Source organism: Salarias fasciatus, chromosome 22, assembly GCF_902148845.1.
Source record: "Salarias fasciatus chromosome 22, fSalaFa1.1, whole genome shotgun sequence".
Lineage (NCBI taxonomy): Eukaryota > Metazoa > Chordata > Actinopteri > Blenniiformes > Blenniidae > Salarias > Salarias fasciatus.
In genome coordinates, this window is record NC_043765.1 from 9,841,185 (window position 1) to 9,867,478 (window position 26,294).

General features: G+C 45.8%; 2 protein-coding genes across 11 annotated transcripts in view; one reads left to right on the forward strand and one right to left on the reverse strand.

Moving 5' to 3' along the window:
- The window catches only part of LOC115409065 (class I histocompatibility antigen, F10 alpha chain-like), a 272,574-nt gene that overhangs the window by 117,315 nt on the left and 128,965 nt on the right, over window positions 1–26,294 (reverse strand). The window lies entirely within an intron of this gene.
- Window positions 608–26,294, forward strand: part of LOC115409066 (class I histocompatibility antigen, F10 alpha chain-like) — a 348,874-nt gene continuing 323,187 nt past the window's right edge. For 6 of the 8 annotated variants that reach the window (XM_030120045.1, XM_030120044.1, XM_030120042.1 and 3 more), the window contains exons 1-2: window positions 733–802; window positions 17,071–17,337. In XM_030120045.1, coding sequence (XP_029975905.1) covers window positions 748–802; window positions 17,071–17,337 — 322 coding nt within the window. In that variant the 5' untranslated portion in view covers window positions 733–747. Of the gene's footprint in view, window positions 803–17,070; window positions 17,338–26,294 lie in introns of all 8 variants that reach the window. The other 2 variants (XM_030120049.1, XM_030120048.1) reach the window with 2 other exon arrangements.

A 26,294-nucleotide genomic window follows, 5' to 3' on the forward strand; every position in this document is an offset into this window, starting at 1 on the left:
AAATGAATGTGACAGAGGTGTGTGTGCGTGCGTGCGCGCGCGTGCGAGAGAGAATGTGTATATATGGGTAACCTACATATCTGGCATGTTTTTGCATATTTCACAGCACACTTCACAACTGTCTGCAATCTTACTGCATAAAATGGCATAAAACACCAGATATTTATTTGCATAATCAAGCATTTCAGCTCACGTTTTTGGAGGTTGTGGTTAGGGTTAGGGTTAGTCCATGGACTGCCCTTCATAGAGAAGTATGTCTGTGCATATATAGAAAAATGTTTAATCACCTGCTGACCTGCCCATTTTCTTTTTTTCTCATTTTTCCTTCAAAAACCTCTGTCTTCTTGTTTTTTAGTTCTGTTTTTTTTTTTTTTTTTTTGTTATTCCACAAATGAAAACTTAATCAAATTTGAAATACTGCCCCACCCCCCCATAAAGGAGCCAGTCTTTTGAGCGGCTCTTTCAAACAAACAGCTCCTCACGAAACCCCCTTCAAAGAGTCAGAATTTCAAAGTTGAATTCCTTCCAAACTGAGAGGTTTGGAAAAACAACTTCAGTGGGCGGGGCGAGATGGTCACGACTTCCTGGTTCCAGAGCCAATCAGATGTGAGTTCCCGAGGTTGTCAAACAAGCAGCGCAGAACTTTGTAGTTTGTCTCTGCTCCACTGGAGATGGGCTATGCACAAGTTCATTTTTATTGTTGTGACAAGAAAGAGAAGTGAGAGAAGAAAGAGAGGACAGGTGAACATGCAGCTCCTCCTGGCTCTCTTCTTCCTGCTGGGAATCCCCAGCGGGGCTCCAGGTAGGATTCCAGCTTTTTCTCCACATCTCCTCTGACTGACAAGCTTCTCTTCTTCTGAGGAAAATCTCTTTTTCCTTCTTTTCTTCTGTCTGGAAACATTTGAAGCCTCATTGGAGAAATCAGTGGGCCTCATGTTCATGTTGAATGTGGAACAGTTGGTTGTGTGTTGATCCTGATCTCAGTCTGATCCTGGATCAGTAGTGGAGCTCCAGACTATTGATCCCATATGGAGTGTGGAGGAGACCGAGGCTTCACTGATCCATTCACATGATGGATCCCGTTGATCCCATCACTGGGATCTAGTTCCAGCTGTGTGTTGCTCTTTAATAATGTGTGAGGTGTGTTTAAACAGCCAGAAAGAGGAAAAGGAACTCATCTCCTCCTGTTCTGTTAGTAGAAGAACTGTCAATGCTGAAGAGAAACATGAACAGAGGCCATCAGCGCCATCTAGTGTCCACCTAAAGGAACTCTCACAGAGGAAGCTGTCAGTGGTCACGTGATGAACGGCAGATGACGTCACGCTTAACATCTCCAGCTCTCTCTCTGTTGGTGATCAACTAACTAGTTCCTGAGACTGACTAACCAGCTGTCAGCTAGTTGTGGAAGGATAGAACTCATCCTGTGAAGAATGTTCTCACTGATGAAGACGCTGGACTTACTTCAGGAGAAATCTCTACTTTAAATAACTCCTTTAAAATAACCTGCTGGAAACTCTTCTTTAAAAAGCTGAACTCTATGGAATGTCAGACTTTTCCATATTTAGTCCAAACTGGGTGGATTCAACGTTTTCTGAACCTGTAGCTACAATATTGATCCTGTGGTGTCTGCTGGGAGAGGGTGGTTCCTCACATTAGAAGGGGCGGGGTTTCGTCACATGAGGAGGTGTGGTGCACTGTTGGTGGGGTTAAAAGGGCAGGAATGATCTGTCATGATGTTGCTTCCTGGAATGACTGCTGTCACCTGTGTGCTGCGAATTAACAAAACCCAGGTCAACTCTCTCGTCCGTCTCCTCCTTGTGCGACTGCCACATTGGTGACCCTGACGCTGGACATGTCTGTGGAGTCAAGCAACGGCGTAGGAGAGCAGGGCGTTACCACTGTTTATGCCGCGGCGATCAAGCTGCCTGACTTTTGGCAAAAGGATCCGGAGCCATGGTTCCAGCACGTGGAGGCGCAGTTTGGGCTGAGGGGCATCATGGCGGACCAGACACGGTATTACCATGTGGTGGCAGCTCTGGATTCAGCGACCATCCACCGTGTCATGGGTTTCCTGTGCGACCCACCGGCGCAGGACAGGTACGCCGCCCTGAGGGCGCAGCTCCTCCGGCGCAGCTCCTCCGGCGCAGCTCCTCCGGCTCTTTCAGTTGTCAGATGTGGAGCGTGCAGAGCGGCTGCTGTCCCTTCACGGCTTGGGAGACAGCACGCACACAGAACTGATGGAGAACATGCTGGCGCTGCTTAGATCGGGGCATGCCTCCTTCCTCTTCATACAGCTGTTCCAGCGCCAGCTGCCTCTTCTGGTCTGCACGGCCTTGGCTACCTCGTCGCTGGTGCAGACTATGGACTACTGGGGTCTGGTGGAGGAGGCCGACAGAATCTTGCTCGCGTCACGACCACTCGGAGTCCATGCTACCTGCCTGCCGGAGCCGCAACGCCAACCAGACGGGGACATACATGCTGCAGTCGCTGCAGTGAGGAAGCGGCGTAAGGACGACGGCGCGCTGTGTTTTTTCCACCGGCGTTTCGGGTCCCGGGAGAAGGGCTGTACGCCGCCGTGCGCATTCCTGGTGCAGGGAAATGGCTGCCTCAGCGCTCGGTGGCAGCTGTCAGCGCTGAGGATACCAACAAACTGCTGTTTATTAAAGACTGTGTCCGGGAGGCATTTTCTAGTGGACACGGGTGCACAACGGAGCAATTTACTGGCTTACAGCACTGACATAGCCAGCGGTGAACATGGTCCACAGCTGGATGCCGCAAACGGAATTGCTATCCGCAGATTCGGCACCAGGTATGTGACTGTGTGTTTTGACGGTCAGCAGTTCGGCTGGGACTTTGTGATGACTGATGTAGCCGTGCCGATCCTTGGGGCTGATTTCCTGTGTGCACATGGATTATGAGTGGATATTACAAACCGCCACTTGGTGGACGCGCTCTCCTTGTCCTCCTATTCGTACACCTTGGGGAGGGGTGGATTGCTGTCTCTGACTAATAGTCTGCCCACCAGGGATGTGTACCAGCAGCTCCTGGCCAAGTTCCCGGATCTCACAGTCCCCACCTTCTCGGCCTCCCTCGTCAAACACGGAGTGGAACATTACATCCCCACGGCTGGGCCGCCGGTTTATGTGCGCCCTCGCCAGCTGGATGCGGCTAAACTGGGGATTGCCAGGGAGGTGTTTGCCACTATGGAGCGTCTGGGTATTGTGCGGCACTCTGACAGCCTGTGGGCCTCATCCCTGCACATGGTCCCAAAATCGAATGGCAGCTGCAGGCCGTGTGGTGATTTTCGGCAACTGAGTAACATCACCAAGCATGATCGGTACTCCATTCCACACATGCAGGATTTCTCAGTCCACGTGGCGGTGAAAGTTATCTTTTCCAAGGTAGATTTGGTGAAAGGCTACCACCAGGTCCCGGTCCACCCCCAGAACGTGCCCAAGACTGTGGTGATCACTCCGTTTGGGCTGTTCGAGTTCCTGCAGATGCCATTTGGACTTAAAGGTGCAGCGCAGACCTTCCAGCGGCTGATCGACTCTGTGTTACGGAGGTTGCCGTTCCTGTTTGTGTACCTGGATGACATCCTGATGGCCAGCGCCTCGGCCGAGGAGCACCTGTTACACTTGCGACAGCTCTTCGGGAGGCTTACTGAGCACGGACTGATGATTCATCCGGCCAAATGCTGGTTCGGACTCTCAGAGGTCGAGTTCCTGGGTCATCATGTCTCTTCGCATGGGGTGGTACCATTACCCGCTAAACTGGAGGCGATCGCCATTTTTCTGCGTCCTCGAACCATCAAGTCCCTGCAGGAGTTCCTTGGCATGGTGAACTTCTACAACTGCTTTATCGTACATGTGGCTCACCTGATGCGCCCCCTGTATGAGGTGCTGAGGGGTGCAACGCCTAAGCAGGACATGGACTGGACACCTGAGAGAATCCTGGCATTTCAGAGGGTCAAGGCCACGCTCTCCAACATCGCCATGCTGGCGCATCCCTCCCCGACAGCACCGGTCACACTCACCACTGATGCTTAGGATTATGCAGTGGGTGCGGTCTGTGAGCAGTGAGTGGATGGTGCCTGGCAGCTTCTCGCATTTTTCAACAAGCAGCTGCGGGACAGCGAGAGGATATATAGCGCATTTGACCGGGAGCTGTTGGCTCTTTTCCTCGCCACACGCCATTTTCGGTTCCTGCTGGAGGGGCAGCGGTTCACCGCTTTTGTGGACCACAAACCCCTCACTTTCACCATGGCTATGACCACAGAGCCATGGTCTGCCAGGCAGCAGCGCCACCTCTCGGCCATCTCGGAGTTCACCACAGACATATGGCATGTTGCTGGTAAGAGCAATGCTGTCGCTGACTGTCTCTCCCGGGCAAATGAGAAATCTGTGCAGCTGGGGGTGGATTATGCTTCAATGGCCGCCGACCAGCAGGCTGATGCAGAGGTCCAGGCGTATAGGACAGCCGCTACGGAGTTGCAGCTGCAGGATGTAGCGTTTCAGGGCTGCAACGTGTTGCTCCTCTGCGATGTCTCCACAGGTCAGCCCCGCCCTATGGTACCTGCGGGCTGGCGTCGCCAGGTGTTCAATGCCATCCACACACTGTCACATCCTCGGGTGAGGGCATCAATGAAGCTGGTTGGGGTGAAGTTTGTCAGGCCGGACCTCACGAACACAGCCGCGGGAACGTATTCTCAACAGGGGGTGCTGAGAGAAAAAAGGGCTCAGCGCCCGAGATGAGCGCTTTCATCCAACGGCAGGGGGGGGGAAGGGAACGGACGAGCGTCGCACGGGCACCCTCATCCAACCAGCAGCGCACCAATGGCGCACCAGACAAGTTTAAAGGGATTATTTTTTCATCGTGAGAAATACAGTATGTGGCGTGACAGCGTGACAAAAGACCGGGTGCTGCAGCACCCTCAGCACCCCTACTTCCCGCGGTAGGGGTGGTGCAGCACCCCTACTTCCCGTGGAAATGCTCAGGAAGGACGTCAGAAGCTGGGCAGCTTCCTGCGTGGCATGTCGGTGGTCCAAGGTTCACCGCCACACCAGGGCCCCACTGGAGCCGTTCTCTGTGCCTGAGAGGAGGTTCGACTACGTCCACCTGGACTTGGTTGGTCCGCTGCCCCCCTCCCACGGCTTTACTCACCTCCTGACTATGGTGGACCGGACCACCAGCTGGCCGGAGGTGGTTCTGCTGGTTTCAGTAGAGGCAGTAGAGGTGGCACGGGCCTTCATTTCCACCTGGGTGGCCCGTTTTGGCACGCAACTGGATGTCGAATCTGACAGAGGCCCCCAGTTCACCTCCGAGCTCTGGACTGCAGTAGCAAGGAGCCTCGGGATGAAGTTGCGCCGCACCACGGCATTCAAGCCCCAGGCTAATGGGCTGCGCGAGTACTTCCACCGCTCTATGAAGGCTGCCCTCCGTGCTGCCCTCACGGACTGCAACTGGGTGGACCGCCTGCCGTGGGTCATGCTGGGCCTGCGTTCAGCCCCAAAGGAGGATCTGCAGGCATGGTCTGCTGAGCTTGTCCTGGGTCAGCCACTGTGGGTCCCCGGTGAATTCCTCCCGGATCCTTCAGCGCCCTGGTTGTTGGCGGCCCCCCAGTGGCCCAGTTGCGTGGAGCCGGGTCGGAGTTCGGCCCCAGTTCCTGCTCACCACTGCCTCCCCCGCTCCTATGTTCTGAGGACTTTGATGGTGGCTCGGTATGTGTTTCTTTGCCATGACGCCCACTGTGCCCCGTTGCAGCCTCCTTATGATGGCTCGTTCCGCGTTCTGGAGACGGAGCCCAAGACGTTTGCGTTGTACATGGGTGGTAGGGTGGTCCGGGTTTCGGTGGATCGCCTGAAGCCTGCGCATGTTCTGCCGGAGGAGCCGGTGGAGGTGGCACAGCCTCCGAGACGGGGACGTCCCCCCAAGTCGACTGCTGCCATGGGAGCTCCAGCCCCTGTTGCCCCGCCGGCGGGTCCTGCTCCTGCCGTTGTGGAGGTGCACAGTCGGTATGGCCGTGTGATTAGGCCTCCCTTAAGAGACTTTGACTGATGTTTTTGTTGGAGTTGTTTGTTCATTCTCCCTTGGGGCGTTTGGTCACTTCTGAATGTTCGGGGGGGCTGCTGGGAGAGGGTGGTTCCTCACATTAGAAGGGGGTTTAGCCACGTGAGGAGGTGTGGTGCACGGTTGCTGGGGTTAAAATGGCAGGAATGATCTGTCATGTGGTTGCTTCCCGGAATGACTGCTGTCACCTGTGTGCTGCGAATAAACAACACCCAGCTCAACTCTTTCGTCCGTCTCCTGGTGAAAAGCTCATCTTTTCCTCGCCAGGCCTTCCTCTCATGGTCTCTCCTTTTGAACATCAATTTTCACCCAATAAATATGATATTTGGAACAACAAAGACAGACCGTTTGAAGACAAATGTGTACTGATTGAATCCTGGTTTAACAGTAAGATTCTACTGGTTGATCAGTGATTGAACCGAGCTGCTCATCTCTACTCCAAGAAGGAGTTTCTAGAAGAATCCAGGATCCCTGGGTCACCTGGAGGTGATGCAAAAGTCTCTCTTCTGCTGCTTGCATGTTATTTAGAGCTCAACCAAGAGTGGATCCTCAACAACTAACCTTGTTCTCTGTGACTGATCCTCCAGCTGCTCGGCTCTGTTTCTCTGTCAGCAGTGGTCAGAACAGTAAAGTGATCAGATCCCTGTTTCAAACAGACGTCTTCACAGCTCCACATGTGGTCCCTGCTGGAATCAGTCTGTGGAACACATGATGTGGAGAAAGGCCCGGCTCTGACCAACCCATACCTGTTCACCAGCAGAGATAGAGAAATCTCACTGGAAAGAATTCACTAGTTTTACCTAATAATCAGATTGTTCAAGACTGTTAAACATCTGGACACATTTTTGCTTTTTTTTTTTGTAAACCTCCTGTGCTCTTGTGTCTCTTCAAAGTCATCTAAATGTTTCCTCCTGTCAGAATGAAAGCAGCTGAAGAAATTCCAAAGAGCTTTTCTTTTTTTTTAACTTTATTTTTATATTTTTGCTTTTACAATACAAAAACAACAGAAATTGAACATTTAACACCAGACAGATAGGGTCATCATAACATTCAGGGAGTTTACCAGCATGTAAAATTAAGCTTACAGAGGTACTAAACAATATATAAATGGAAAATGAAGTGGGTGACATCAAGATCAGGGCATACAAAACCATATTTCTTTCAGGTCATTTCATTTGAGTCTTTCATGACCATTTAAGTCCAGAGAACAAATAGTAATAGATAAAGTAATCAAAATACATGGGGGGGGGGGGGGGGAGAACGAGTCTTTATAAACACAGGTGATGTAAACCAGAGGAGGAACATCAACATTGCTCCTGGTTGAAATATGACATCCAGGTTTTCCATTATTTTTCTCCCTTTTTGGTGGCGTATCTTAAAGAAAATGTCATTTGTTCCATACTATGAATGTCCTGAATTATTTTTTTTCCATTCGGTGATTGTTGGAGACTCTTTATTCAGCCATTTTTTGTGATTGCTTTTTTACTACTAGTATTTTTAATATGTTTGTCAAAGTAAGATCTTAACTGTAGATATCTGTAGAAGTCTTGCTTCTCCAAGTTATAATTGTGTATCAGTTGTTGAAAAGTCTTCAGATCCGCCTTGTTGGAAATAGTACAGTAAGACGTGATCCCTCTGCTGATAAATTGCTTAAATCTACTGTCCAATTCATCTGATTCAAAATCAGAATCCTAAGCAATCCAGCGTAGTATTTTTGTTGATTCTTCAAATTTTTGATCTTTACATTTTTGATGCCAAACGTTTAATGGGGCAGTACTCCAATTGGGAAGTTTATCTAGGGTCTATCTTTTGAAGGTTCTTGTCTCCTGGAATAGATGATAGTGGTTCTTCTATTTGGGTTTGCTCCAAATCTTTCCATTTTGCTTCAATGTTTGGATCACACCAGCAGACTAATGAGCGCAGCTGTGCAGCTCTGTAATAATCTTCAAGCATGGCAGTGCCATCCCACCTTTGTCCTGAGGAAGCTGCAATGTCTGTAACTTTACTCTCACTTTCCCAAATAAAATCTGAGATTAATCTGTTCCATTCAGTGAACTGTTTAGCAGGTATCTCCACAGGTAAAGCCTGAAAGAGAAAGAATAATCTGGGTAGTATATTCATTTTGATAATTTCTCTTCGATTGTATATATTCATAGGAAGTAATGACCAGCGGTTTAGATCATTTTTAATATCAATCGTTAAAGCGATACTTCAACATTTTGGCAAATTGGCCCATCTAGGGCAATTCCCTAGTCATTTAGAACAGCATACTTACTTTTTTTGTGAGGGCGAGCTGTTGTTTATTGTTTATGCATCTGAGGAGAGCTTCACGGCGGACATAATGAAAGTGGACGGTATGTTTGCTTCCCTCATCAAACTCATCAAATACACAATCCAACAACCCCAAAACACTTTGGTGGACACGTTATAATGAATAAACAACAGCTCGCCCTCACAAAAAAGAAAGTAGGCTGTTCTAAATGACTGGGGAATTGCCCTCGATGGGCCAATTTGCCAAAATGTTGAAGTATCGCTTTAAGGGTGGGTAATTATGAACACAGACCTGCAATAGATCTTTAGGTATGTTTATGCCTAGATATTTAATAACTGAGTTTTTCCAAATAAATGTACTCATTTTTTGAATGTTTTTGGGTGAGAGGTAGTTGAAGGAGAGGGTTAGAGTTTCATGCAAATTTAATTTGTACCTGGAGTACAAACCAAATGTTTCAGGTAAGCCTAATAATTTAGGCAGAGATTTATTTGGAACAGTGAGTGTTAAAAGAATATCATCAGTGTAGGCACATATCTTATGCTGCTCATCTCCAATTGCAACTCCTGTCATGCCTTTGTCTTCTCTGATGGCCTGTTTCAGAGGTTCTATAAATATGGTAAATAGGGTGGGGCTGAAGGGACACCCCTGTCTGCATCATCTTTAAATGGATACAGTTTTGGATGTATTACCATTGATTTTAATCCTGGCTATTGGTGAACTGTATAAAGATTTAAAATAGTTCACCACCTGAGTATTAAAGCCAAATCTCTGAAGAACAAGATATAAGTACTGCCATCGGACTGAGTCAAAAGCCTTTTCGGCATCCAGACTGATAACTGCTGATTTACAATTAGTATTTTTTATATAATTACAAGGAGTGCCCGCTGAACATTATCCTGCGTCTGTTTATTCTTCACAAAACCTGTCTGGTCTGTGTCGGTCAAGTCAGGAATGATATCTTCCATCCGTTTTGCTGGGATTGAAGCATATAATCTATAATCTATTTTCAAAACAGATATAGGTTTGTATGAGTTACATTCAGTCTTGTCTTTACCGGGTTTAGGAATTATTGAGATGACTGCCTGTCTCCAGGATAACGGAGTCTCTCCTTCTTTGTCCCTCCCTCTCCTGTCTAATGTGGGGGGGGGGGGGGGGGGGGGGGGGGGGGGGGCGGCAGCTGCCCATTTATAGCCATAAACACAAACACCGGGATCTTGTATTGGACTCGAAACCGCATCGGAAGCCAGTGGAGAGCTTGAAGGACCGGAGTCATGTGTGAGTATTTTGAGGAGTTGGAGATGAGACGAGCTGCTGCGTTCTGAACCAACTGAAGTTCATGGAGGAGTGAGAGATTCAGTCCAGCGTAAAGGGCGTTACAATAGTCAAGCCTTGAGCTGAAGAAAGCATGAGCGGCCTTCTCTAAATCTGCCCGGGACAGGAAGGGCTTCACTCTGCTCAGAAGCCTCAGTTGGAAAAAGCCCGCCCTCACAACTCAACTGATCTGCTCTTCAAAGTTAAGTCCATTGTCAAAAATCACACCCAGATTCCTAACAGCAGAAGCAAATTGCGGAGTGGATGAACCAAAATCTGGGGAACTGCGGTTTGGATCAGGACTGAAGAGGATATATTCAGTCTTGTCCTCATTCAAATGAAGGAAATTCTGTGACAACCACCTTTTGATGGTGTGGAGACAGTTATTGAGAGAGTCTAGCGTAGAGCGATCATTATGGATAACTGGGGGCGAGGTGTCTCGCGAGATTGAGTCCACGAGATCCAGACGACACGAGACCGGGGGGGGGGTAAGACGTGGTAAAACGTGGTAAAATGTTCATTGATGCGATGCACCGTTTTTTCAGTAAAAGAGAAGAACTGAACGACCGTTTCCGCACATTTTCTTTACATCATATCAATTAAACTGTATCACAAGTAGTTTGTGGACTCAAAAGACCAAGATTCCTTGCAGATAGAAAATGCGCAGAACAGTATTTCATGTCCTTTTCGACCGAGTTTTTAAATATGAATATGAGCACATTCAGGGTTTTGCACGTGTTTATATGGCTGTGCGCCATGTAATGTATTGTTCCGTCAATATTCCAGTTAATAAAGAGTTTTTGCCTTTATATAAACGTACTTAATCTCGCGGCATTCGATCTCGCAAGATCTCGCAGCATTGCGATCTCGCGAGATCTCGTGACACGAGATCTCGTCCCATCCCTATGGATAACTGAAAGATGAATCTGGAGATCGTCCACATAAAAATGAAATTGGATGTTGTGACTGGAGATAAGTTGACCAAGCTGCAGCATATATAATGAAAACAGAATGGGACCAAGAATAGAGCCTTGAGGCACTCCAGACGAGAGAGGAGCAACAGAAGACGCAAACTCATTTATATGTACTGCAAAAGATCTGTTTGAGAGATAAGAGGAAAACCAGTTGAGAACTGCACCCTGCAGGCCTACAGTGTGTTGAAGTCGGGAAATGAGGATGGTATGATCCACAGTATCAAAGGCCACTGTTAGATCTAGTAACACCAAGACAACAGAACTTCTGTTGTCTAGAGCTGCCAAGATATCATTATAGACCCTCAACAGTGCAGACTCGGTGCTCTGTCTCGACCTGAAGCCTGATTGAAATTTGTCCACAATGCCATTAGAATTAAGGTGAGAGAGAAGCTGTGAAAAAACAAGCTTCTCCATCAGTTTGGACAAAAAAGGCAGGTGAGAGATAGGACGGAAATTAGATAAAAGGGAGGGATCCAGACCGGGTTTTTTTTTTTTAAGCAATGGTTTAACAATGGCGTGCTTGAGAGCAGCTGGCACAGTGCCCAAACTAAAACAGCTGTTTATGAAGGAAACAAGGCATGGGCCTAAGATGTCAACGGCCTCCTTCATAATACGAACGGGAACAGTGTCTCGCGCACAGGTTGTAGACTTCAACCCCTGGACAGCTATTTTGAGGTCCACAAGAGTAACAAGGTCAAAATTCTCAAGCACACATTGTGCAGCAGGAGTGGATGTAAAAGCTGTAGGAACAGGTGTAATAGCTTGCCTAACAGACACAACTTTGTCCAAAAAATATTGCTTAAAAGCATTGCAGGTTTGTTCAGAAACATCGTTCAAAGAAACAGACAAAGGGTTAATTACAGAATTAATGGTTTTGAACAGTACTCCAGGGCGGTGGCTATTGTTCCTGATGAGATTGGAGAGGTACTGCCCTTTAGCATCCCCTACTGCCCTCTGAAAGGCGGTGAGGCTGTCCCTAAAAATGTCCAGTGACACCTGTAACCTGTCCTTCTTCCATTTGCGTTCCTCTTGTCTACACCGATGTCTCAGGGCTCGAGTTGTGTCATTGAGCCATGGGACAGAGGGAGTTCTAGTAGTCACAGTCTTAAAAGGTGCTACAGAGTCCAGGATCTGGGAGTAGGTGGAGTGGAAGGTGGAAAGGAAGCGGTCTGGACATAAAGGAGAGGTCAGTTCAGGAGCAGAGCAAAGGCCAGGAGCAGAAAAGGCAGCCGAAAAGTCCTTTACTACAGATGAGGTAAAGATGCGGCGACGTTGGGGGGCAGTAGGCATGGGCGCAGGTGGAACAGCGCAGATGCCAAACTGTATAAGAGAGTGATCAGTGATGGGAAGAGCTGACAACTCACAGATGGACACTGTGATCCCCCGAGAAATGATTAAGTCTAATGTATGACCTAACCTGTGAGTGAGACCAGATATAGACTGTGTGAGATCCAGAGAGTCTAAGAGAGATTTAAAGTTATTGGCCAGCTCATCTGAGGAGCAGCAAACATGGATGTTAAAGTCCCCACAGATTAGAATATTATCAAACTTTGGCATAAACTCCACTAGAAACTCGGGAAACTCACTCAGGAAATCCTTTTTCAGTTTAGGTGGCCGATAGACGACAGCACACAGAATGGGACAGGGCAGAGTCAATACAAATACTTGGAGCTCAAAGCTGGAGAACCCCCTGGGGGACAGTTGGCGGCAGTTCAAGACTGCTTGTATGCGGTGGCTATCCCCCCAGCCCTTCCCGTTTGTCTCGGGGAGTTTAGGAACCGGTAGCCGGAGGGGAGGAGCTCCGAGAGCAGACTGACATCACCTGGTGGCAGCCACGTTTCCACGAGGAAGAGGAAATCCAGATTGCGGGAGGAGATGATATCATTGAAGACAAACGTTTTCTTGTTGATCGATCTGGCGTTGCAAAATCCCATGCGGAGCGAGGACGAGGCGGCAGGCAACGCTGTCACACGAGTAATCGGGCGGAGGTTTTCCAGGACACGGCCGCGCGAGGATTTCTCCCACCAACACCAACTTGGAGAAGAGATGTCGGTGTCCGGGCCAACAGGACGAAGCCAGCGGTAGCATTCCCGAGCTCTACTGGGGACGGCACAGGCAGGTCCAATCAGATCACTACTCCTAATCCAAGGCAAGTTCAGGTAGGACCGAAGCTTGACATGTAGCCCTCCTCTCTGACCACATCTTCTGCGGCGCTTAGTGCCTGGAAGCCGGCAGGCAGGGCGACTGAGGAAGGCAGGAATTGATGACAGCAGTGGTGGCGGAGGTTTGTAGAATTTCCCATTAACAGGATGATTAAACGGAAAACGCAGTTCAAGAAGCGTAGCTAGATCATATGTAACAGCTGATGACACAACTACAAATCCATAAGACAGCAGGACACAGAGGAGGAAGCGGCATGTCAGACACAGCGGCGCCATCTTGACTCCTAGCTATCAGTCTGTCCGCCTGTTGTCTTCTGATTCTCCAAGCCAGAAGTTTTTTAGATTTTGGGCTATTTTCATAGTAGCTCTGTTTTATAAACTTTGCTTCATTCTGTATTTATCATAGATATCGTTTAACGTTTGTTTTTGTTTTTTTTCTGTTCGATTTAAGGTATTAGTATCTTTACATTCCATGTGCTTTCTCTCCAAAGATTTAAGCCTCATGGTCAGGTCTTTAATTTGTTTCTCCTTTTCCCTTTTCTTGCGGGTTGACCACATAATGAACTTGCCCATAAGGACAGCTTTAGCAGCATCCGACAGAAGGCTTGGAGTGACAGCTCCATTATCATGATTGGTCATATATTCTTTAAATTTGTTCGCCATAAACGTCTGAAAGTTGGTATCATTAAGTCAGCCTGTGTTCAGTCTCCATCAGGTGTCTTTCGGTTTGTTGCTGAAATTAAGTGTCAAATACCCCCCAGCGTGGTCAGATATATCTTTTACTTTAATGTCACATTTTATAACTCTGTCTGTCTATATCAAACATAAACAAATAGTCTATTAGTTAGTAAACCTTGTATGGGAGGAGAAAAAAGTAAAACACTTTTCATGTGGAAGTGCCGCTCTCCATATATTAATCATTCCTTTTTCTTTTAATTGTTTTCTGACATATGCATTCCAGCTGCATTTTTTTGTCTGGTTTGAGTAGTCCAAAGACGGGTTCAAGCAAACATTCCAGTCACCTCCACAGATTAGAACTCCTGAAGCTTCCTCCAGTATTAAATTGAAGATCTTTTTTTATCAATTGTTTATTGTAACCAGGTGGTCTATAAACATTCAAGAGTGTGACCTCTTTATGATCAATGAAACATTTGACCAGTAAGTACTGTCCCTCTTTATCTGTTATTTGAGATATGAACTGAAAGTTTACTCTATTTGATATTAGGATTGCGACACCTCTCGTATTTTCTTTTTGAAAAGATGAAAAATATGTGTTTCTAAATCCTAATTTAAAAAAAAAAAAGTTTGTTCTAACTGGGGAAGGTGTGTTTCTTGCAGAAAAATAATATCTTGTTTTTCTCGTTTCATTTTACCAATTGTGTTTTTTTTCTTTTCATAGGATTATGTAACCCGTTCACGCTAAGCATGACAATTTTATATCCTTCATTCTGCATCAAAATCAGTAATAACTAGAACTCCAAAAACATCTCTGGATTCCCTGCGATGACCTGAACCAAAAAAACATCTGTCTGTACATAAACATAAATCTTGAATGAGAAGAAATCAGAACAAACTTCCATTTGTGAAGTATGGTTTCAACTTCTATTTTAGAGGTGGAAGCCCTCAAATTAGAAGGGTCCCCTCCAAGTGCAGACTGCCATCTCCCACAAAACAGAAATGGAGCAGTGCACATTATTGATTCAGAGTACAGACCCCAAGGTGGTCAGTTTTAAAGGAGGGGTATTATGCAAAACCCACTTTTTTGATCTTTGTAGAATGCTATAGTGTCATTTCCCCATTAAAAAGATGCGTGGAGCTGTTTCCTGAACCATTCATGCATATTTGAGCAATCCCTGACTCTCCCCCTGGCAGCCATGTTGAGCGCTGAAACACTCGGTTCTGCACAGCTCCGCCCATAATGCACAGCTCCGCCCCAGCTCTGACGTAGTCTGCACAGCTCCTCCTGCACAGCTCGCACTCCCCTGGGGGAAATACGCCGCAAATAGCCGAGATGGATGCTCTGAAGGGGGCGTGTTGTGAAGCTGAGGACATTCTTAAAGAGACAGGGACTCATCTCCAGTCCTTTGAGGCAGACATGATGCAGAGGCAAATATGATTTAAAGGTGCCTTAAGGAGTTTGCACGTTTTATGTGAAACAGCGCCCCCCGCAGGCATTGGGCGTAACACAGCTTAGTGAAAAACTCGTCCCTGTGGCTCCCGTGCACGGAAGAGGGGGACTCCGTCTTCGTTCGTTTAGAAGCGCTCAAGTAAGATTTAAGTTTCTTTTACCTGGTGGAGTCTGTGTGGAGCTGTGGCAGTGCTAGAAGCCAGTCTGTTCTTACTTTCTGGAAGCTCCTGCTCAGTTGTTGCTCACTAAGCATCTGGTGGAGTAATGAAACCTAACCAGCCGGAGCGCGCATTACGTCATTCCTTTCAAATTCTCCCCAAAAAAACTCTGGTGCCGGACCGGCACTGCAACTTTCAAGTGACAATTTAGCGCTGTTACAGGTACTTGTAATGAATATGTCAGGGCACATTGTACACATCATTAAAAATGTGTAACATATTTATATTGGAAAATAAGTATTTTTAAGGTTGTAAAACTCCTTAATGCACCTTTAAGTTGTTTTTGATAAATGCAGCTTTCACTATCCAAGTTTGGGCAAAGCTGTTGCTTGAGTGTGCTGTAGATTGATACTAAAGGGTTAAAAAAAACACGTAACACCCCTCCTTTAAACATTATATTATCTTAACAGGAAATATGACTTTACCTTTGTGTTTCACACTTCACATACTCATGTAATATGAGTGATCCCTCATTCCTTTATAACATGGGAAAGTTCTTACGAAGTGCTAGTGTTGTGCCGAAGTCCTTTCAGTTTTTCCTGGATGTCTCTCAGTCAGCTGTCCCAGTGTCGGCGTGAGGCTGCACCTGCACTTTCCCAAGGCGGCTGTCTGGCTTTTGTCACGGGTGCATCATCAGTAGGGAGACGTTCTCCGGTGGTCTCTGGGAGTCGTCCTCTTTTTATCCAGTCAGCTCTTGTCTCTGACGCGTTGTTGTAAACAACTGGGCCGGTTTCGCAATGAACTCTGAGTCGGGCTGAGTGGAGAGTCTGGAACCGGAGAGTCTTTTGTGTTAATGTTTTTCTGATGGTAGTGTACACCTTTCTTTTCATTATTATTTCGGTTGGGTAATCTTGCTTGAAAAACACTCGTTTGCCGTCATAAAAGATTTCTCTTTTTTTCCAAGCATCATGGAGTATCATCTCTTTAGTTTTATACTCCAAAAAATAGATAAGGATCGACCTTGGACTGGAGCCCGCGGGGGGTTTGGCTCCAAGGGACCGGTGGTAGCGTTGGATGCCGAGAGAGGCGTCAGGAAGGCGTAGCTCGGTTTTCAGGAAGTTTGTGATAAAATCCTGGATATTTTAACCCCCGGCGTCTTCAGGAATGCCATGGATACGTATATTATTTTTGCGCGAACATGCCTCCAGGCCCATCAGTTTTGCTTGTAGAGAATCTTGGTGTTCCAAGGCATGGATCAGCATCTCTTTAGCTTCGGTGCGCCACTCTTCCACCTCGGCTAATCTCTGCTCCGCCTGCTTGACTCGATCCGTTATGTTTTTTAGGTCGGTGGCAAGAGTGTTTAGCTTCACACTAAACTCTCCTCTGAAATCGCTCAGTTCACTTTTCAGTTGTCCAATGTTTTCTGTCAGTTCTTTCTTCACATCCACTCAGCCCGCCTGTATTTCAGCAATGATGTTAGCTTGAATAGCCTCCATGTCGATGTGCACATTAGCTTCATTTGCACCGCAACCCAATTCCACACTGTCACTCGGTGAAAAATCACTCGTTTCCACTTTTTGCCGAGATTTTCCTTTTGCTTTCTGTTTATTCCCCCCTTTCATGATATCTGTCACGGCCAGCTTATCAAAAAGATGTATAATTTTTCAGGGGGAATAAGACCGCCTGGTAGCTTACAAATTATGCTGTTACTCGCTTCTCCGTCATATCGGAAGTCCTCCAAAGAGCTTTTCAATCATTAATTGATCAACGAGAAGAAAGTGAGCTTTGATTGGTCTCATCAAGTGTTTCCAATCAGAGGAAGTGAAGAAAAGAGTGAAGAGATGCTCTTTGAATCTCATGGATTCAGGCTTTAAAGCAGCTCAACACTTTACACAAGAAAAGGAAGAAGCAGCCAGATCAGAGGGAAACAGCAAATGTCCAATCAGGCTGGACTGTCAGTGTTATTGATTAATTTACTCTCTTCTCTTTCTTCCAGACATTCACTCTCTGAAGCATTTCTACACTGGAGTCTCTCAAGTTCCAAACTTTCCAGAGTTTGTGATCGTTGGTTTAATGGATGAACTTCAGGTTGAGCACTACGACAGCAACACCAGGAGATATGTCCCCAAACAGGACTGGGCGAACAGAATGACAGAAGATGATCCAACATACTGGGACAGATACACTCAGATCGCTCGTGGAACTCAGCAGTGGTTCAAAGGAAACATTGAGATCTTGAAGCAGCGTTTGAACCAAACTGGAGGTTTGATTGAACTTTGTCTTTTTTCCTGATCCTGTCTTCACTGAGTCCACACACACACACACACTCACACACACGCGCGCGCGCGCACACGCACGCACGCACGCACGCACGCACGCACGCACACACACACACACGCACACACACACACACACACACACACACACACAAACACACACACACACACACACACACGCACATGTTTGTATTTATATCCTCGTGGGGACCTTCCATTGACCCCCATTCATGTCTAACTGACCCTGACCCTTACCCTAACCCTAACCCACACCACAACAAAGCCTAACCCTAAAGAAATGTTTTTGCACTTTTACTTTTTTCAGTAACAACAACATGGTCAAGAAAACACTGTTTCTCCTACTTAGGACCGGAAAAAGGTCCCCACAAGGCACGTCGTTCCACGTTTTGCTATCCTTGTGGGGACATTTGGCCCCAACAAGGATAGAAATACGAGAACACACACACACACACACACACACACACACACACACACACACACACACACACACACACACACACGCACACACACACACACACAGAAATGTGTGAAATTCAAAGAAAATTTTTTAAAACACTTTTTAAAACTTTTTCAAACAGAGTTTGAATGAAAACTCCCAGTTTGTCTCTTGTTCTTTGAGCTTTGAGGCAGCAGCAGCAGCAGCAGCAGCAGCAGCAGGGGTGAAGTGGTTAGCACTGTCCCCTCACAGCAGGAGGACCTGGGTTGGATTCCTTTCTCTCCTCAGACTTTCTCCCAGCTCAGTGTGATGCTCACACACTCCATTCAGGCTGCTGATTGTTGACAGGAAGCAGATCAATATGTCCCACTGATCCTGAGTCAGCGTCAGCAGCCCGTTAGCTCCCTTGTTGAGCAGCCAGCAGCTCCATTCAACCCTCTGAATGTGAAAATGGATCCTTATAGAGATGGGAAATGTGACGTCACTGCCGCAAATAATCTTGGGTTTAAAAGTCAGTCGCACGGGCTGTTTGCAGGCTACTACCAGGTAACAGCCGTGGAATGTTTGCTCGTGGGATCTGTGCCTCAGGGATTATAACTTTGTTGCGCTTTTGGAATCACTGGATTACTTTTCCACAAAGCTGCCGGGCTGGAGAGGAGACGCAGCGGTGATCAGAGGACTGGGGATGTTTACGGGCCGTGAGTAATTATCTGCCATCGGCCCACTCAGTAGGTCTCCTGCAGGAACGTGCACTTTGAACTTTGGGAAAGTTTGGACATTGAGGAACATTTGAGGTTTATTTCATGACTTTCCGCATTGTGCAGCAGTTTTATAAAGTTATTAGGAGGTTTGCTCGAGCGACCAGTGTCTGGTTTTCTGTTGAGGGGTTTCTTGGTAAAATAAATGCTGGGTTTGGACTCACTTTTATGTTTTTGGTCTGTCACTCCTGCTGTTAGGTGTTTGTCCGCCCGTGACCATATAGAGCGTAGTGGCAGCATTGCTTTGGAAAAGACAGGTGAGTTGTTACAGACTGACCAATCTGAAAAGATACATAAGTAGAGAAGCTCTTGGTGTGCTGTGTCTTTCTACCATGACAATGAGGAAGCCTACACTCAGGCTTGGGAAGCCTTGAATAAATGTTATAGCCATAATTTTGCAGTGCAGAGATTACTGGTTGGAAAACTCAACAACTCAACGGTCTTGTCAAAGGAGTCACTAAGATTAAAGGTGTAATACAGGACTTTCTCGAAAAGACGAAGCCAAACGTCTGTTACTCGCTTTTTGAAAAACACGCATGCGCCAGACTAGGGCTGTCACAATATCAAATTTTCTCTTCACGATTATCATGGGCAAAAAATATCACAATAACGATATTATCACGATATCAGCAAAAATTTAACTAATAATAGTACAAACATTCAGATTCATCTTTGATTTTATTTTGTTTGTTTTATCTCTTTTCCCAGATGAATTACATTCAGAATACCTGTCAAATGAGGTGTTGAAACAATATGAGAACAGTAACTGTACAACTGCATACCAAAAGTGTAGTTACACTCAACTAATTAAAATCTGATGAACTGATTAACAGAGGATCCACAGCAGAGGCGTAATGTACGTCGGGTTGGTGGGTTATGAAAACCCACGGGCCCTGTTGGGGTGAAATCCTGTACCACCACCACACTGCCGAGGATTTATGTTTGTTTGTTTGTTTGCTTAAATCGGAGGCGGAATGAGCAGCAGCTGCTTCTCTCCAGCCAGAGGCGCCGCTACTGGCTAGGGCCCCGAGCTGAAGGGGGTCCCGAGGAACGGCTGACATCAGTCAATTTCAATGACAAATTTAAGGCGCTACGCTAGACGCTGCAACGACAACGTGTCAAAAATCCCCCGTACGGGGCCCTTTTCCGAGTACTCACTGGTTAGTTGCTAGAAGGGGGCCGGCGGAGAAGACGGCGGATATCAGCGACACAACTTGAAACCGCCCGGACACATTACAATGACACGTCTGGAACCTACCTAATGGGGCCCCACGACTACCCGGCGAAGTGCAGTCCGTGTTGCTAAACACACTTTTTTCGGGTGAGGATAGAGCGTCTCGCTGTCGTTGTCGGCCACCGCCGACATGTTTAGTTCACTCGTGACGCTCGCTAACCTGGAGCTAGCTAGCTAGGAGCTGTGCCGCTACCGCTGCTCTGCTGTGTTTACATGTGAGGGGAGGGGGAGAGGCTGGAGTGCTGCAGGAGGGAGACGAAGCAGGACGGAAGAACAGGAGCGGATTTTGAAAATACACTTCAACACGTTTCAAGCGGCACTAGATCCTCTATACGATATTATCATGTGCGCATTTTGAAGACGATATTGAAATTTCATTTTTTTAATACCACGATTATCGTCAATAACGGTTTACCGCGACAGCCCTACGCCAGACCATCCTACCTGCTCGACAGCTTCTCCAGAGGAAACGCCTATCAATGGCTCATCTTCTCCGGGCGTGCACGGCTCTGTTTACAGTTTCTGCGATCGGCCTCGCTCATAAAGCTTATTTTCCGAAACAGTTACAGTTTCATTAGGTCAGATTTGCCATCGGTAAGTACTAGCTGGAACGGCTACATAAACACTCTGAATGCGCATGCGCAATACGTAACCTGATTGGGAGCGAGCACACAACGGCTTGACGAAAGCAGCTCGTCAGAATGATTGACAAAGAGACCCACCGGTTATTTTGATGATCCACCCGGAACTCAAGGCAAATGGAACATCCTATATTTCACCTTTAAAGCTATAGTGCGTAACTTCGGTCGCCCTCTAGCGGAATTCTGCGTTCTTACAACAATAAAGCCGGCGCTTCCACATGACATACACCACGGTGTCCCCCCCTCCCCCTCTCCCCCCAGCCACTGCCACAGTGATTCGCGTTTCCACAGTGCGAATCATCGGTTGGAAACGGTTTTTATTCTGTGTGAATCAGGACAGCTGGTGAAAAAAAGATGGACTCTCCTGAAGAGGTAATTATGGTTTTCCTTTTTTTTTTTTGCCACAGAAACGCAAATAGCTTATTACAAACGGGAGACAAAGTGCCTGCTAATTTGTACCTGACAAGTTTGCCTTCTCCGTCACTTTCCTTCTCCCAACCGTCCAGGCTTTTTTTTTGGTGGTAGGATCCACTCCAGGACTCTTTCTCGGCCGTTTCTTTGGATTATCCGCCATGCCGCTTCCTCATTCTGCCTGAGCTCCTGCCTGTCCTCCCCCTCCCTTCTTGTTGTGACGTAAAATGCGTAATTTCCTGCTCGCCAGCGCAGGAATGTCGCCAGTTGACACGCAAAGCAAGAATTATATATATTGAAAAATCCCGTGATATCTTAGAGGAGCCGATCGGCTTAATCTGCATTTTGTCATCTCCACTAGCAGTGGCTTGGCTAAAACGGACGTTCATAGACATTTAAAAGTTACACACTATAGCTTTAAGAGTAGGGATGTTGGATACCACATGTTTTCAGACTGATACCAAGTACGAGTACTTCATCTTCAGTACTCACCGATACCGATACTCATACCGATACATTTGATACATAAAATTTAAAATGCAACGGCAGATCATTTTTTTGAAAAATGACTTTTATTTCTAAAAAATGGCAGCACAGCCACTATGTTTAAGTCCAAAATAATAGTCTTGACAAATAAAACAAACAATTATTTGAGTTGTACACTTTTTTAAATGCAAGATAAAACAATTTCTCTGAGTTTTAGGTTTTTTTTTAAATGAACTGAAGTACAAGATGTAAACAAACAACTCTAAATTATTAAAGAAGTGATCATATAACCAGCAGGTTTGAATCCACTGATTCTAAGTTTGTGTAATGAACTTAAAGTATGAATTCAATGTAGTTTTTCCTTTTGTTCCATAATTTTCATAAATTATTCATGAAGAACTTTAGTGGTCTCGCCTCTATTTTCTCTTTTATACAAACTGTTGCTTCTCGCAGAAAACTTTTTTGACATGTTGTTCCTGAACGCACCACGAGATAGCGCCAAAAACCACGTGTTTCAGCATTTGTTGTCTTCGGTGTGACGTTTCCTGTGAACAGCTGATTGTTTTTCTGAAAACTCTTAGTTTAACATTCTTACTCTGTTAATTTTGAATCTTATGACCCAGTCATAAATAAAAACTTGAACAATGTCTAAAATTATGTGTTAAACACTTTAAAGCTACTCAGGGTTTTCATGTTCATGTTACATTTCATGTATCTTGTGTTGCTTTGTCTCATCAAAATAACTTCATAAGATTGTTTATTCTTTTTTAAATTAACTTATTTCAACATTTTAAAGGGAGGTTAAAAACACACCTTTTTAATCTGGCTTTTAATTAACCTTTTATAGTTCTTATCTGCATCATTTTTATTTTTTATTCTTTTATTTTTTATATTTTATTTCTACCAGCATTTTTATTGTAATCTATTTATCCTATTTATTCGTCCTATTTTTATTATGTACTTCTAACTTATTTTAATTTTTTACTTTATAATCTTATCTTACTATTAGCTTTGTATCATGTCTTTTTATGTTTTTAGCTGTTTTAACTCCAGTGTTTCCTTCATGGGGGTTCTTCACACCGGGAGTTGGTCCTGGTCCTCTGCTGGGGTCACTGTGCTCGAGTCCTCTGGTCCTGGCTGGCCTGGGGGGCTCCACACCTCGGTGTGCGGGTTCCCCTTGGTCGGGCGGGGTCGGAGGTCGAGCGCTGGGGCCCCAGTATTAATGACCTTCGCCTTCTCCTGGTGTGGACGGCCCCACTGGTGGTGTTTTCCCATGATGCTTAGTGCCATGCCATGTCTCCTCTGCTGTGTGCAAATAATTCAGAGTGTGTATGTATGTGTGTGTGTGTGTGTGTGTGTGTGTGTGTGTGTGTGTGTGTGTGTGTGTGTGTGTGTGTGTGTGTGTGTGTGTGTGTGTGTGTGTGTGGTGTATACTTATTGATGGTGCGGTTTTCATTCTTTTGTTTTTATGACCGTTTTTACTGTTCAGCACTTTGCAATGTTTTTATTAATATGAAAAAGTGCTCTACAAAGAAAGTTTGATTTGATTTGATTTTACAAATGAACTAAAGTGCAAGATAAAACAGTTTTCTCTGAGTTTTACACTTTATATGACTAAAAATTTTAAATGTACTAATTTTAATGATTTTTTTATGAACTAAAGTTAAAGATAGAACAACCCCTGAGTTTAAAGAGTTGCTAAGAGTAGCTCGTGTTATTTGTGCTGCTCTCGGATCGGTTCTCTTCACTTTCTCAGACTTCTGCAGAGTTTGCCGTCGAGTTGGCTGCAGGGTTTTTTTTTTTCTTTCCAGCACAACAGCGTCAGACTCTCGTCCACAAGCTTCGCCCTGAGGTGTTTCAAAAAATTACTTGTGGTAAATTAACAAGATCGTGCACCTCCTTTACCAATTTTGGCATTGCAGAGTTAGCATTCTGCAAAGCTCGGCTCGTTTACAGTTATAAAAAAGAATTTCCACACCGGCGAAGTTCTGGTGAGACGAGCAGCCGTTCTGGATTCATCCTGTTGTCTCTGCTCTGGATGAGACTCATGGAGAAGTCAGCCCGCTGCAGTGGAGCCCTGCGCCTGTCAGCGACTCCAGAGAGGAGCTTCTTCCTCTTTCATGTTTAACGGCAGCTTGCACCCCATTTGGTTTCACTACCGCCAACTGCTGGTGAGGAGGGCTTACTACGTGTGGGGTTTTCTTGCCTTGAGTATCGGCGGCTGGTGTCGGTAGCCTTCACGAGTACCCGATACCTTGAAATAAGGCCAGTATCGGCCCGATACCGATACCTGGTATCGGTACTCGCATATCCCTAATTAAGAGTTTAGATGTGTGCGTGCTGAAACTTCAGCAGTGCTCTGACATCTTTTGTCAAGTCGTGGTGCTTGTACGGGTTTTTTTCTACCGTCCAGAAGATCTTCTGTTTATTATTTATTTATTTATTTTTCCCTTGTCCTGTTCAGCAGCTGGGGCGTGCAATATTGTACAATTGAAGCCTTTTACTGTACGAACAGATTTTAATCTTAGCAGCAGGAAGAGACTGATTCTCCGTACATTACACATCAGTGGCGGACCGTGCATTTCACACTAAGGCCTTCAGAACAGATCCGCCTGAACCAATCCACCTCTCTCTCAACACTATTTTATGTCTGTAAAAAAAAAAAAAAAAACTCTTATTGGGCAGATATGCATATAAAGAGTTGTTGCACAGCAGATAGATACTTGTGCAGCCAGAATAAATGTCTTTGCTGAAGTGCACAAGTCTCCTACTACATCTGTGCACATACAATAAGCATCAACAACTTAATAAAACAGCAATATTATTTAGGAAAAGAGGAACATTTTACTCACCAAAATCCCCATTATTTGTAGACAAAATACATCCTCCTTTCCTTCCTCAAAAAGAGTTCAACTGTTCTGTCATATAGATTATCCGTGCGTTTCAGTTCCATAAAGCCAGGACTGAAAGTCCAGCTTGCCCTGTGGTATTTCTGACCTAAGTTTTAATTCTCTTCAGGTCTTCTTCTTCTTCTTCTTCTTCTTCTTCTTCTTCTTCTTCTTCTTCTTCTTCTTCTCTGGAATAATTGCGGTAGGCAACCAACAACTTAGGTGCATACCGCCACCTACTGTATCTCTTGGTGAATGTAAATCAGAAGGCCTGGATCTGCTGTTGTTAGTGTATGCTAGCTAGAAGGCGCTGAGTCACCAACTCAAAATCTGATTGGCTGAAGCAGCTGTCTGTTTGATGCTTCACTTTGCTTTACTGCGCCATCAGGAACGGACAATGAAGGCTTCGGGTAGATTTCTTTGACCCTAGCAACAGATGATGCCTGAAATCTGATTGGTTAAATGATTTAGTATGAAAAAAAACATGTCTGGAAGCAGCGCAACCACGGGAAAAGGAACTGGAACATACCGTTTGGAATCATTTATTAATTATTTATGGACAAAATATAATTTACACCAGTCTGTAATTCAGAAACTTTTTAGGCCAGCAGAGAAGGCTTTGCAGGCCCTGACAGCCCACCACTGTTACACACACACACACACACACATATATATATATATATATATATATATATATATATATATATATATATATATATATACAAGTCCTTCAAAAAAAAATTTAGCATATTGTGATAAAGTTCAGTATTTTCTGTAATGTACTGATAAACATTAGACTTTCATATATGTTATATTCATTACACACAACCGAAGTAGTTCAAGCCTTTTATTGTTTTAATATTGATGATATTGGCCAAAAAGTAAAGAAAAATCAACAATCCCTCTCTCAAAAAAATAGCATATTATAAAAAGGTCCTCTAAACGAGCTATTAGCCTAATCATCTGAATCAACGAGTTAACTCTAAACACCTGCAAAAGATTCCTGAGGCCTTTAAAAACTCCTAACCTGGTTCATTACTCAAAACCGCAATCATGGGTAAGACTGCCGACCTGACTGCTGTCCAGAAGGCCGTCATTGACACGCTCAAGAAAGAGGGGAAGACACAGAAAGAAATTTCTGAGCGAATAGACTGTTCCCAGAGTGCTTTATCAAGGCACCTCAGTAAGAAGTCTGTGGGAAGGAAAAAGTGTGGCAGAAAACGCTGCACAACCAGAAAAGGTGACGAACCCTGAGGAAGATTGTGGAGAAGGGTCGATTCCAGACCTTGGGGGACCTGCGGAAGCAGTGGACTGAGTCTGGAGTGGAAACATCCAGAGCCACCGTGCACAGGCGTGTGCAGGAAATGGGCTACAGGTGCCGCATTCCCCAGGTCAAGCCACTTTTGAACCAGAAACAGTGGCAGAAGCGCCTGACCTGGGCTACAGAGAAGCAGCACTGGACTGATGCTCTGTGGTCCAAAGTACTTTTTTTGGATGAAAGCAAATTTTGCATGTCATTCGGAAATCAAGGTGCCAGAGTCTGGAGGAAGACTGGGGAGAAGGAAATGCCAAAATGCCTGAAGTCCAGTGTCAAGTCCCCACAATCAGTGATGGTCTGGGAGCCATGTCAGCTGCTGGTGGTGGTCCACTGTGTTTATCAAGGGCAGGGTCAATGCAGCTGGCTATCAGGAGATTTCGGAGCACTTTATGCTTGCATCTGCTGAAAAGCTTTATGGAGATGAAGATTTCATTTTTCAGCGCGACCTGGCACCTGCTCACAGTGCCAAAACCACTGGTAAATGGTTTACTGACCATGGTATTGCTGTGCTCAATTGGCCTGCCAACTCTCCTGACCTGAACCCCAGAGAGAATCTGTGGGATATTGTGAAGAGGAAGTTGAGAGTCACCAGACCCCCCACTGTGGATGAGCTTAAGGCCGCTATTGAAGCATCCTGGGCCTCCAGAACACCTCAGCAGTGCCACAGCCTGATTGTCTCCATGCCACGCCACATTGAGGCAGTCATTTCTGCAAAAGGATTCCCGACCAAGTATCGAGTGCATAAGTGAAC